Source organism: Ruditapes philippinarum, unplaced genomic scaffold (assembly GCF_026571515.1).
Source record: "Ruditapes philippinarum isolate M1 unplaced genomic scaffold, ASM2657151v2 ctg7284_1_1_1_1, whole genome shotgun sequence".
Taxonomy (NCBI): Eukaryota; Metazoa; Mollusca; class Bivalvia; order Venerida; family Veneridae; genus Ruditapes; species Ruditapes philippinarum.
The window spans coordinates 1-14,868 of NW_026862282.1; the positions used below are offsets into that span (position 1 = coordinate 1).

The 14,868-nt window shown below is 31.2% G+C and overlaps 1 protein-coding gene across 1 annotated transcript in view; it reads left to right on the top strand.

The window, feature by feature from the left end:
• Window positions 1-62: 62 nt before the first annotated feature.
• The window catches only part of LOC132718541 (sushi, von Willebrand factor type A, EGF and pentraxin domain-containing protein 1-like), a 40,168-nt gene continuing 25,362 nt past the window's right edge, over window positions 63-14,868 (top strand). Inside the window, exons 1-13 of the mRNA XM_060702255.1 lie at window positions 63-267; window positions 2,280-2,456; window positions 3,554-3,805; window positions 4,122-4,331; window positions 4,530-4,718; window positions 5,425-5,643; window positions 6,238-6,501; window positions 9,594-9,755; window positions 10,016-10,177; window positions 10,538-10,777; window positions 11,858-12,028; window positions 12,778-12,972; window positions 13,716-13,988. Of these exons, the coding sequence (XP_060558238.1) occupies window positions 189-267; window positions 2,280-2,456; window positions 3,554-3,805; window positions 4,122-4,331; window positions 4,530-4,718; window positions 5,425-5,643; window positions 6,238-6,501; window positions 9,594-9,755; window positions 10,016-10,177; window positions 10,538-10,777; window positions 11,858-12,028; window positions 12,778-12,972; window positions 13,716-13,988 (2,593 nt within the window). The 5' untranslated portion in view covers window positions 63-188. The remainder of the gene's footprint in view (window positions 268-2,279; window positions 2,457-3,553; window positions 3,806-4,121; window positions 4,332-4,529; window positions 4,719-5,424; window positions 5,644-6,237; window positions 6,502-9,593; window positions 9,756-10,015; window positions 10,178-10,537; window positions 10,778-11,857; window positions 12,029-12,777; window positions 12,973-13,715; window positions 13,989-14,868) is intronic.

Genomic DNA, 14,868 nt, shown 5'->3' on the forward strand with positions numbered 1-14,868 from the left:
CATGTGTTCCAATAAAAATAAATATGATTAGTCCATCAAAATGATAATGCTCATACTTTTTCATTTTTTATAAAATAGAAAACTTGAATTGCACAGCTCCTGATACAGTTGAAAATGGTAGGTACGAGTGTGCGACGGGGACCACGCCCGGAAGCACATGTAAATACACGTGCAATGAAGGATACAAAATGACTGGAGACACACACGTCATGTGCATAATACAGGAATCGACATTTCCGGTTTGGTCAGGAAATCCAGCGTGTGAAGGTAAAAATGATAATACAAGTGCTAATGTTACTTTTTTCATTGCAAATTACAATCTTGATAAACAACAATGTTTGTTTTTCTCATAATGTTTATAACCTATAAATTTATGCATATGCATGCATTTAAAATAATAAAGCTACGTTGACATTTTTTTTCTCCCTTAAATGGATTCTTTCGTTAGATTTATAATCATCAGTATCTTCAATTCATTTATTTTCTCTATATATTGTATTCAATAAAGTGCATGAAAACTTCGTATCAATTGAAGTAAATCGATTTAATTAGTTTAGGTTGTTAAAATTCGGTCCGATGTTCAAGCTTTCCGATGATCCCTGGCCAAGTCATTTTTGCAATGAGAGCTTGATTTTTCTGATCAATTTAATGTTGGTGTTTTGATAAAAATGATAGAAGAACTTCTTTTACCATGTTGTAAGACAAAAAAATCTTTTATTTTGAACTTAATTTATTGACAAGCTGTCCTTTCTATGTGTGTTTCCACAACCTGTTTACACTTTAGAGGTCAATATTTTAGATATATTTATTTTTCGTGTCAATTCGACAATTACTTATCGTAGATCTAAATATACGGGTAAACGTTACGCACACTGTTTTTATGAGGCAAATACATAATCATGGCTGCGTCTGCTTCTTTCTAAAATATTGGTGATTTGATCGATTCAAATGTTTTTATAAAGCGTTTAATATCACTATTTGAACGCAGAAATTAATGCAAATTTACTGTTGATATATGTTTTATATATTATTAAATTGCATTTAACAGTCCCTTTAAGTCGGGTTTCTATAGGTCATTCTATAGGTCATTTTTGTTTTAGACAGGTTTTCAATCACATTTTCCCCGAACGAGAAATGTAAATATTTTTTCAAAATCCGAATTGGACATTTTCTCTGGTTAACTTTACATTTGCCGAAAAACAGTTCATATGTAAAAAAACAGGCCACCAATAGGACATATCTACAAAAGACCGTTATGGACATTTCAATTTCATGAATTCCCTATTTCATCTTCATGAATTCCCGATTTCAACTTCACGAATTCAACTTCGTGAACTCACGATTTCAACTTCATGAATTCACGATTTCAACTTCACGAATTCTCGATTTAAACTTCATGAATTTACGATTTCAGCTTCACGAATTCAATTACATGAATTCACGAAATCGTGAAGTTGAAAAGTTGAATTTATGAAGTTGAAATCGTGAATTCATGAACTTGAAATCGTAAATTTGTGAAGTTGATATCGTGAATTCGTGAATATGAAATCGGAAATTCTTAAAGCGAAAATCGTTAAGACGTGAATTCCGTTTGTTGGAAACGGGAATTCAGTAAAAACTGCGAATTCATGAAGATGAAATCGAGAATTCATGAAGTTGAAATGGCCCTACCGGTCTTTCGTAGATATCGGTACTCGTAAATACGTTTATATCGGTTCATTCAATAAAAAGTACCTTTTTAAAAATGACTCGGTGTAACTATATGTTGTATACATGCATTAAACGTATGTTGTGCCTTTTAGGTTACACAACTTAAATAACACTTAGTTACATAAATGATAACCCATAGCATGTGTAAACAAAAAATGCTGCTACCAAAGTAATGCTGCTGATTTGAAAGAAAATTACGGCTAGACTGACAATGCTCTTTTCTGATGGCAAAATTAAGTGAACTTAAGTCAATCTGTTTTAGCTAACAATAATAAGTTCAAACGATTAACTTTTATATCTGTATGCTGAAACATATATTGATTAATTTAAGTTTATATTAACTATATTTAAGGCCTCTAGAACTTACATGTAAGGTTGTATTACTGTACACAAATGGTTTATCTTACAATTAGTGTGATATGTAAATTGTGAACAATTCAAAGCTTATTATATATTTGCTGTTACATATGAATAAAAGACATGTGATAAAAATGTTTATATTTATTGTATATTTAATAACAAAGAAAAAATCAAAACAACACACACCCACGTTTTTTTTTTAATTTAAGCTATTCAGTGCGGCGAGCCAACTAAACCAATAAACGGAAATATATCTTGTTCAACGGAATCGTTCTCTTATCAGTCAGTGTGTAATATAACTTGTGAGACAGGATTTACAGCTGATGGACCTCTTATCATGATTTGTCAAGCTAATGGTTCATGGTCTAGACCTACATTTTGCACATGTAAGTAAAAAAAATATTTATCTTGTGCTATGGCATCAAACGCAGGCGCTCTAAAATATTTAGCATTTTTGATATAATTTAGAAACAAAATTGTTTTTTTTTTTGTCAGACAAGAGAAATTTCTTGATTCCGAAATCGAGCATACCATAAGAATGTTTATTAAGTAAAACAAAATTTGAAAAATCAATATTATAGATTTCGCACTTTATTACATAAGATTAGAAAAGAATATATTAAAATATTAAAGATATTTAAGTAGTTACATATTTTCAAAGACAATATGAATTTATATTTGATGTACTATTATCTTAACAGTTTATTGTTTATTTTTTGTTTCTTTTTTATCGTTTTGTTCATGTCGGGTTCAAGCTTAAAGCTTATGTTTTGTACTGTTAACCATAACCGTCTATCTCACTGTCTATCTGTTGAGACTTGGAATATCGCGATCGTAATTACAGCGACACGATGCGTTTCACTTTCTTTCTTGTTTTCGTTTATTTCTCTACACAAAAAAAACAACAACATATACTTGATACACATAAAAGCCTTTTCGAGTCCACATGGTTAAAAAATATTTTAATTAGTATCAAAATAAATACAATTTGACTTCTGATTGTTTTTAGGACACTTGCAGTTTGATATTAAGTTTCTGACCTTTTTTATGACTTATAAACACACTGCCATTTACGTATAAATCATATGTCCTGAATCGTGCTTTGTACAAATGGCCTTAAATAAACTAGTAGCCTGTAATAATTGACGTTTCGCACATTTTAGGCCTACACATAAACACATATAGGTATTACAGCTTCTTTCCTGATGCCATCTGTACAATAAACACATTGTAAAAGTATTGTTTGTCAATTTTCTTTAACGTTTAAAATGATTTCACCGTATCTTGTCAGTATGTTTCAATGGCGAAAAAAACTTAAAACTCAAAAATGAATATTTTACCAGGATTCCTGATATTTTTTCATTCTTTGTATAATTTTTTTTGGATAACACTGTAATGTATTTGTAAATCATGAAAAAAACAACTGTCTTAGGCAGGTATATCACATTAAGGATTCCTTAAATTCCCCTTTTGTATTATTTAGTTCCAGAACCCCTTGCAGTCCATTGTATTTCCCCTCAAGTTTTCTACACAAGTCCGCAGCAGACATCTGTACAAGTTCATTGGCAGGAACCGACATCATTTGCCTTAGATAGTAATCTAATGCAGATGCGTAAAATAAATGGTCCAATCCAGGGAGATATATTAGATGTAGGACTACACACGGTTACATATGAACTAACAAATGTTGTATCAAGAGAAACTGCAGAATGTGACTTACAGTTACATGTTAAAGGCATTTAAGTTTTAACCTTACGTCTATATATACCCACTTACCTCATTTTATATATGAAACATTAATACCACAGTTATGTAATTGTGTTAATCATTTTGTTTTTAATCTTAGAGAAAGTAGAAATATTGAAGACTTAATTTAAATTAAGCAGGTGCTGCTTTTAAATGTCTGTAAATGCGCTCTCTAAAATGTTTATGAGATGATTATTTTATTGTGTGTACAAGGATCTCCTCTTTTAGACATTTTTTTTAGATATTATAAAAAACTTATAAAATTAGTCATGAAAAATATCATATTAATTAATAATATGCTTCAGTTGTGTTGTGCGAAGAACCGTCAACATCATTGAATGACAGCTTTATGATACACCAATGTTCACTACCAACACTTATACTCGGCACAAACTGCATAATTTCATGTGAAAACGGCATGGAGTTGATTGGAAACTCTTCTGTTATATGTGCAGACAACGGTATGAAGAATGGCATTTGGGACTGGGGACACAGTGATAAACCATTCTGCAATAGTAAGTGATTAAACGTTATGTATCAATCTGAAAAAGTATTGACAAAAACATGTCTTATCTTCAATATTTTCTGTATATATTAATTTTTTATTAAACGGTAGGTTATTTTTTCACGTAAAGTTTTGTATTTATAAATATTTTCTGGTACCTCAGTACCAATAATTCTTGATCAACGAATTCTGTTTTGAACATTTTCAGATACAATTCAAAACTGCACACATAATATTAACGACCCAGGAAACGGTCAACTCGTTTACGGTGAGAACGACACGTTGCCAATTGTACAAGTTGTTTGTGATGCAGGATTCAGCTTACCGTTAGGATTTCCTAGAATCGTTTTCTGTTTGAAAGGGAAGTGGGAATATGACCAGATACCTAATTGTATTGGTAAATATCTTTAATATGCATACTACTCAAAAATAGATAAAACTCGAAAAGCAAAAAAAATCCCTTATGCACAGACTCAATCAAACCGAGTCTGCAATTTTCATGTATTTTTTATGCTTCCGAGTGATCACCTTTTCCATATATTTGAGGAATACATTTGAGACAAAAATAAATAAAAAATAAATTTCTACATAATTTTGCTTTCATTTCCCCAAAAAAGTATCTCAATACGCTTAACCAAAAAGGGAAATGATCAATTCAGCAATCCATCGGCGATTAGTTCGATCCTTGGGTGAGCGAAATGTTTCCATGTCATCGTGTCTTATGGTCATTTGTTTTTTCTCGAAAGTTAAAAAATCCTGTGTGATTAGGAATCGGTCATTTGCAGAGAAAGTGTTGTTATTAGTTCACTATCCGTGAAAAGGGTTAGGATGATAGACAACCGAAATATGGCCAAACATTGTAACATTATCGTCGGTGTTACGTTAAAAGAACAGAAAAGAACAAACAAGCAAACACTGATAATTATGTTTTCTTGATGTCATGAGCTAATTGAAATCACTCAATAAGCATAAAACAAAGAAAGCGGGTTTTAGAAATCACAGGAATCAATGTAAATGTATAAATATAGCTTCAATAAATCGCGCATCGATTGTTTCAATTACATAGTTTATATGTTAAAGCAATTTTAATGTTACTTTTTCAGCTGAGATGAAGCAAGATTACAAAATGAAAGTAGAGGTGACGTTTAATGGACAAGGATGCTCAGATAATGCGTTAATATACTTCGAGGAATACGAAGAAACATTTAAGTTGGAATTTGAAAACATTCTCATTCAGAATTGTTCAAGCGAAACATTATGCACTGTAAATGATGTACTCATAGAATGTTACAATAAATCAACTCAAAGCGCTGGTAAAGAAGGTAAAGTTGAATATGATGAATTATTCTTAACAAATTCATTTTATTTTTCAAGAAATCTGGTTCTCGAAAGCTTTTCCGTTTTACGTATACTTTTTAAATAAATTCCTAACGTATACTTTTCATATAAATTTCGTTACAATTTGTTAAATTTTGGCCAAAAATGTTGCAATCTTAGCGATGCATTTGAAGCCATTTTACGCAGGATTTAGAGACTATTATTGAGTGCGTTGCTGTAGAATAATACACGTCCGAGTTCAAATGCACAGGAACATACTCAAGTTTGCCGATAGGCTTGAGTGATTAATTCTAAAGCATTTGAACGATACACCTTTCATTAATGTGCTGCAACGTAGGAAAAGATATTTATTTTTATTTTGTAAATTGACGCCATATCTGGCGTCATATAAAGTGTAAGCATTCCTTTGTGATGCTGCATATTTATCTTGTAATAATGTACCACTTATTTAATCCCATATGTTTAATAAGGGATTAAATAAGTGAAAATATAAACTTTATAACATAAGAGATATTAAATTCTTAGCATTTAAAGAGAACATCAGAAAATTATCTATGATACTATTTTTATTTTTTCAGTTTCACATCTTGATGACTACAACCAGACGCTTACACAAATGGTTTTGCTTACTTTTACGCTAAGAGTTGAGGCCGCAGAAAATTTTTCAGACAATTTAGATATTGACATAGGAAATGTTGTTAAATCATTATGGGGGTATTATCCACAATGGGTTGAGTCTACCATTCTTGAGATGCTAGAGTTGTATGGCGACTTTGTATTTGAAAGTTGGAATATTGTCACTTTCACAATGCCGACATGCATTATGCAAGAACACCAATGCAGTAAGCATCAATTTTTACAAAGGACTAGGTCAACATTTCCGTAGAAGCACGGTTTACTTTATAATATGCCCGAAAGAATTTCGGACATATTATGTTATAACCCCTGACGTCCATCCGTCCGTTAGGAATTCGGTTGCGGAGCATAACTTAAGTTCCATTTGGCCCAAAATATTCAAACTCTATATGATGATAGTCTATACTTAGGAAAAGACTCCTATTGATTTTTGGGTCACATGGACAAAGGTTAAGGTCACATAACCTTTAAACTGATAACAGTTTCCGCTCAATAACTTAAGTCTAAATCAACCTACAGATGGTATTGTTTACGGTGTCCAATACATGACCTTTATTGATTTTAGGGTCATAAGGTCGATAGTCAGGGCCACAATGATCTTTATACACTGAAATGTGTGGTTTCTGGAGCATAATTAAAGTTCAATTTGGCCCACATTATTCAAACTTCATATGATGATTGTCAAAATTAACTTTAAGACCCCTATTAATTTTTGGGTCACAAGGTCAAAGTCAAGGTCACTATTACCTTAAAACTTTAAACGATTTTCGGTCAATAACTTAAATATTAATCACCCGACAGCTATAAAATTTTAAAGAATAAACAGCCATGTCCAATAAATACCCTATTGATTTTAGGGTCATAACGTCAAACGTCAGGGTCACAATGACCGTAACACTTAAAAGTGTGGTTTCTGGAGCATAACACAAGTTCAATTTGGCTTACAGAGTTCAACCTTCATAGGATGATTGCCTATATTGAATCAAATATCTATATCTATATTGGGGTCACAAGGGGTCAAAGGTCAATATCAAATGACCTTAATATTGTTAACAGTTTTACAAATGTAAAATTCATAGGATGATTACTTACGAGTATATTGAGTTCATTAATTATATGCCCTAAAAATTTGCTTATATTATGTTTTTCCTTGGCGTCTTTCCGTCCATCCATTGTAGCATTTTACTTAAAAGATAACGACTTTATTGTGATGCTTTGGAAACAGCAACTGTATATATATATTGTCATAACTACAATGGTGTAACCGATAGCTAGCCTTATTCAACAATTATAAGTTATAGTTATTAGATATTACATCTCAATATATATCTGATTGTAGAAATAATATTGAATAATTATACAGTAGCATATTAATAAACGTGGATTCTACATTCATATATCTTTTAAATAATGTTTGAAAGTAGTATAACTACCAATATAAAATCACTTTAATGTTATTCTCATTGAGCATGATTCGCCGTACACCGTGTTAATCGTGTTCGATTGACTTAACTTTGACTCTCGGTTCAATAATAAAGAAAAGAACGTCTTAATGTCTAATCAAATGAACAGACTCAATCAAACAAAGTCTGCAAATACCACCAAATGGTTTGTTATCATTGTTGTCGAAGAACATCCCCTTTCATCTCCAGCATTTTCAGAAATTTAAATTTGCACTTGTCTATCTAATAATCTAAAAAAGATCTTGAAACAAGTTCTGTTATACGGTCATTCGTAAATTTAGTATTTATGTTTAAGATCCTCTAAAAATATCTAGCTAAAATTTTATTCCATATTAAAGTTTGAAAAAGACTCCCTTTGTCACAAGAAAAGTAAAAGAGGTACTTAAATGTATATATTGTCTGCCAAATAAGCTTGCACAGACGTAATGTTTTCTCCTATAATGTATCAAATAATCAATATCCGATTGCTTCATACCAGAAGTTTTCAAATACGAATGCATCTAAGCACGTAAAATTTGATTTTTCATAGGTCTCACCCATTTTGTATTATTTTGTTCCTTTAAAGTTTTCAACGATAGTAAACTTTACAGTCTTCGAATCCAGTCTTTTAAGACATTTCATAGTATTTAAAGATATCCTTTGAAGTCATTGGAATATTGCATAAACGAGGTGTTTTGCGCTGAACAAATATTGAGCTGAGCTTTAGAAACAAGAAGAAGACACATCGGACAAGGTCAATTGAGTACAGAGGATGGGGAAGGAAAATGACATTTTCCTGCTTCTGAAAGTCTTACAATATTGAAGCCTTGTGCGATGGCGCGTTGTCATGCAACAATCAGAAGAGCCATGCCATCGGTCCTCGTTTACTTTTCGAAAACCTTGTGTCTCGAAAAAATATCGCATTAACATTTTGCCTTCAGAAACAGCAACCAGAATAACGGATTCCTGAGCTTGTTGTAAAGAAAACCTTCTTCTTACTGATGTTCCTTTCTTGCAATGATTGTTTTTTGCTAGAATTATTATCCAAAATCTTGAGCATTGTAATTTGGATACTATTTAAGCAACAACTCCTCTCATTGAACATGAGCCATTTTCTTTACCTATTTCGTTCAACATCTTGACAGACGTTGCTGTTTTAGGCCGGCATTGGGTGTATCTTCAGTCGAAATAAACGGATATTTAAAATTTTCAACGAATAAGAAAAACAAAATAAGAAAATATAGAATAGATTTTCAATTTGTTTACACCTTTTGCCAACAATTCTTAATTAAAAACCGTATTTCAATAGCATATTCTGATCTTCTATCAGACATTTTTGTTGAACACTATCCGAGAAGACAATGTGCAGCAAACTATAAACACAGCTAAAGTGACCGGATTTTAAATAATTTGGTATCACTGTAAAGCGAAGTCAACATGTAAAATTGTCTTCATTTTATTCCCTCGAGTTAAACGCAATATCGAACTATATAACGTTCCAGATGCATTTATTTTTATACACGTATCGTATTAAGAAATACCGGTTAGTTCGTATTCACGTTCAAAACCCACTACAGTAATATAATTATCTAATCTTAGTGTTTCCAAAAGACTAGTTCAAAAGCCATATTTATCCCTGGAGTCAATTTTTTTTCTGCATTTGAGTCAAGGTATTGACAGGAATTTTATACTCGGTAACTTAGTGATAAAGAGCATTGATGATTCACTTTCAGAAATTTGTATTACATTCTTCAAAGATTTATTATATTTTTTCTAGGATACAATAACACTGTTCTGAGCAATTGACTTGCAAGAAATCAGTCATTTACTTCTAAGTTTAAATTGTTTCTTTTCAGGAACTTGTTCTATTGGAACTTTTTTCAACGAAACACTCGGAATTTGTCAACCTTGTCCTTTAGGGTATTACAAAGATGAACCTGGCTTTAAACTCTGCATGCGATGTCCTTTTAGAACGTCAACAAAAAGCAAAGGTTCATATTCCATACAAGATTGTAAAGGTAAGGACATTTTTGTAAAACAGAGGTAACAAAAGGTTTAAAACTATGCAATTATGATCAAAGACCAATTTCCGTGTAATAGTTAAACTCTTAATGGATTTATTGGTGAATGATATTTTAGTAGTGAAACAATATATAATATTGGTACCATTCCTTGCATCATGTAATGCATGAGCTTGCATCTGACTGGAAGCACCAATTTCCTGCAAGCTTTTTTAAGTAACATCCGAATTAATATATAGGTTTTCTATTAATTTAAGAAATATGTCCACCTGGATCCTTCTCATCAAATGGCTTAATAAGTTGCCTTGTGTGTCAAAGAGGCTATTACCAGGACATGCATGGCCAAACTGAATGTAAAAAATGTCCAGAAGGAACTACGACAATTCTTCCTAACGGCACAAATGTAAATAATTGCACAGGTAATTTTAATTCTAAAGTACTCGAAAACAAAGGTTTCTCGGTCCCCCTTTTTATTTCCGTTTAAAATCAAATTTTAAATTTAATTGTATTTTACAATTAAGCGTGTCTGTCGTGACATTAACATGTATCAAACACACTATTTTTTCTACATTTCTCTTGCAGTTAAGCTTCCAAGCAGTCATAACTACTATTTTAATTAATTTATTAATATTGTATGATTGCATTTTTATAAAAGGTACAGGCGGATTCAAATAAGATATTGCAATTAATTTAAATTAAAGATAAGCACTTTTCAAAGACTAACATTTTGAAAACTGTTTAAATGTATATGTTTTCGTTTCTTATTTAATTTGTTACAGCCACAAATGAAAACAATAGATGCATAAGGTCTTCGTGCAATGGACATAGATGTATCAGCAGGAATGGGGAAAGGTTTTGTGTTTGTTCTGACGGTTGGTCAGGTGATTTATGTAATCATCCGCCGAATTATTGCTCTGATCATGCTTGTATGAATGGAGGCACATGTATTAATAACAATGATAGTTATATCTGTCATTGTCCTTCAAGTTTTAATGGTGTACTTTGTGAAGCTAAATCAGGTTGGTAAAATTTTGTCTTGAAATTTATCGCGGCTTTTTATTAAAATTGGCTGTACAAGATAATTAAACATTTCTTAAAGTGAGAATGGAACTGCCAGAGTCAATGATTTCCTAAAAAAATCCTCAATACACAAAACTTTAGAAGAGAGAGTCAGACCGCTATGAGCATCTGCATAACAAGCATTTTATATAAATTGGATTTGAAAGCAGGTTTGGAAATCCTTTTCAAAAGTTCTCGAATCGTCAAAAACGACGGTTAGAAAGTTCAAGGTGGAACCTGCAACCTAAAAATAGAAAAATAGCTTTAATCCCTTTTCAAATAGAGTAATTTATTATTTATTACCTAATTAACAAAACGAAAAAAGAAAATAAAAAGAAAACCAACTTTGTTTGCTGTTACAAAGTCTTGTTGATGACGGGAGGGTCACTTGTACATGTTGTAAATTAAACTGGATTACAATAAATAGTCGAAGTGATTTGTTTGCTTGTTTGGATTAAACGACACAACTGGTCATACCGCACTAAACACTATAAATGGCATTGTAGAAAGGGTTCACAAGGCTTAAAAAGTGCAAAAATATTATAGAATATTATTTAAAAATCAGTATGATTTAATAATCTCAAAGAAGCATAGTGTATAGAAAACGTAGTCAAACGTTATACTTTTCATATGAATCGGAAACAAGTAACTTTGAGCTCTCGGCATTTCAGCTTATAAAGATATAAATATATAACATATCGCAAGACATTAACAATTATGTTCAATAAAATTTGATCCCAAATTGATTGAATACATTTATTACCTATTAGTATCTTAAAGAAATGAATACTGCATAACTACAAATTATTTTTGATTATGGAAGTGGATTAAAAATATATACAAGAAACCAATCTCGTGAATAATTAATGAGGCATCACTTCCACCGTCAGAATACAAAATTTCTCGCAGTTTCAGTGCGAAACAAACGAATATTAAAAATGTTACAGCACTGTTATTGTGTATGGAATTCAGCTTTGTTAAAGTCGGGCTTTTGTGAAAATTGTTGAAAATTTCATGTCAATGTCAATTCTTAAATGTAGAAGGAGGAGGGTGGACAGAATGGTCAAGATGGACAGATTGCTCTGTAGCATGTGGCAATGGATCGAAGGTACGAACAAGACAATGCACGAATCCTTCGCCCTCGATGTCCGGAGACAAATGTGTTGGTATTTTGGCAGAAAACAAACTTTGTTTCATGGATATTTGCAAAGGTAGAAAAAACACATAGATGCATGAAACACATTGAAAGTACATTAAGTGAAAGTACATTAAGTTTATATTGAAATTGTTGAAATTATTTACGTTATTTTGTTTGATATTGTTGACTCTATTATCTAAAGTTGGGTTATTATTCTGATTTTTAAAATTAAACATAACAGGGCATCAAAATAAGAATGCAATGTCGTATTGATAAGTTTATCAATTCATATTAAATGATAAAGTGTATCATGTTTATGTACATGTAACATGTCGACATACGTGGCTTTTAAATTGCGTCATGTAATTACTTTAATTCAAATCAAGCTTAAGTATTAAATGTAAAATATTTTGTTTTAATACCTTAAAAAGCCCTTTTTGAATTTTGGTGTATTTAGACTATAGTTTCCTAAAATGTTATTGGCCAATCATCTTATTTGCTTATTGGCAGTTAGTACAGTTAAAGTGATTCAGGATTTTGTATAGAAATCAAATAACTAATAAATATACATTTTGCTACCTTTATGAAAATTATCGCCAATTTGCTACTTTCTTTGCGAGACAAGCATATTACATTGTCCAATACTATTACCTGAATGTTTAAGCCGTTCTATAGAAGTTTAAAGAAATAATATGTGTGCACAAAAACGTGAAGGTGAACAAAATATAATTTATACATACAATATTATTTAGAGGGTGATGAAATTCATATTTTCAACAACAGAATATAGTTAATAAATTTGAATTGATTTTAATTAATTAGAATGTTCGGCGCTCATCAACGGAATCAATTCCCTTTTCGAATGCAAAATTACCAAATCTGGATCGGAAAAGTGCCAAGCACGATGTAATGATAGTAATGTACTGGTATCAGCATTTAATGCGTTTTCAAGTCTTGAGTGTGGTTTGCAGACAGGCTGGCTATGGTTACCAGTGAATATTTCAGCTTCGTGTGTTGGTAAGTGTGACGAAAAGCTTGACTTCAAAGTTATGTAAAAAAAATGTTGTACACTTTGACTTTTTTGAGATAACGGCTTCAGAAGAACAAAATTCCTTTCACATGCGTAAAAATCACCATTGCCGTACTAAATGATAAAGTTTAGACAAATATCCTAAACGGTTACATGCAAAAATAATTCACGTTTTAGTAAGTGACTCAAGTTCCTTTTAAGCGGCGTCATTTCCTACGAGAGACATTGTAGCAGCAACGAGTCTAAGTGATTCCATTTGTTTGTCATTTTTTAAAAAAAATACTTTGGATCTCCTATAAAAAGCTTTTCTGATATTATGTTCAAAATGTGTGTATTAGCTTTAGTATTTTAAAAACACTAATTTCTACACCATACTTAAATAAAATATAGCCTCTTATTTCTACTTTTAACTTGTCTTCATACCTACCAATGTAAAAGATAAAACCCGATGTAACGTTCAAAAATTTGCTTTAAACATGTAACTCTTATTGTGTTTATATCGAATAATAAAAGATGACAGCGTTTCATGGATGTTCGTTGGTATCAATACGTTTTTAATAAATTAAATGTTTCAATCTTTTCAGCGAACAGCTAAATAATGATACTGGTACAAGATATCTTTCCAATAAAAGTAGTTTTCAACACAGTATGACATCGTCAACTAATAAAATTTTCTAATATGTTTACACTAGATGTTCTTGTAATGTTATTTTTATTATCATTTCAACAGAACCACATAATCCAGTGAGTCTTCATCTTGGATCTAGTATTGAATACGAAGAAAAGATACAGAATAAGTTTCACGAACATGCTACAAAGCAAGTTTTTAATAATTTACTTGCAAGTGACTGCTTCAAAACCCCGACTTGTGAGTTGAATGTGACGTTTCTAAATGACACTTCCCAAAATGCTGAAAATGTCGCTTTTGACAGATCTAAACTGTTAGTGTCTTTTGATAAATCTATACAGTATGAAGCTTGGAAGGTGACATTTGAAGATAATGGTATAAACTATTGATATTTTTACTACAACTGCAAACTGAAAATATTGTAGTCGCAAATGTATTTATATAACATATCAAAACAAACTAATTAGAAGAGTTCTCTAATAATATAAGTCTAAAAACGTCAAGGGAAAGTGTAAATTTATGATAAATATCACGCATTCTTTTCCTCTAAACTTTTTAAGACACTTCCGAAATTAATACCTAACATCATTTTCTGATAATATATTAAAACCACAAAGAAAAAAACCCGCTAAATGGAAAACTTCACCTTTAAAAGTATTTTAAAACCTTAAAATATTTTCGCTCTTTCTTTATATAATCTTGGTATTTAACTCGGATTAGATGACAAGAATATACATGTATATTTAAAGATAGATGCACAAATTGGTGTGTTTATACATAGCTCATTAAAAAGAGCTTTGTTTTCGGGAGCACATAATGCAGAAAACGGGTACGATAGTATTTTGGATATAGTATTTAACAAAATAAATAATATTGAAGTTAAAAGCACATAATTTTATTTTATTTCATAATTATATTGTCAAAAGCAAATGCCCTGGATAGTTGCCTACTTTCACATGGTCCTGGGGAAGTTGCCTTTTATAGTAAATATCATTGATTCTGTCTAAAAAATATTTTCAGGTACTACCTTTAAAGGAATGACAAGCCCCATTTTTTAAAATACAGATACCCCCGGAGAAAGCACCTTTTCCGGAAAATTGTCCCTTTATTAAGCATTATGAAACGTTGTTAACTATTCAACTCTCTTATACCTCTTATACAATCTTGGTAACTGTCCCAGGTATATATAGGCAGACGATTTTCTGCTGTTGAAATTAAAATTAATGTAATTTATTTCTAGATTCTATAAAAAAAA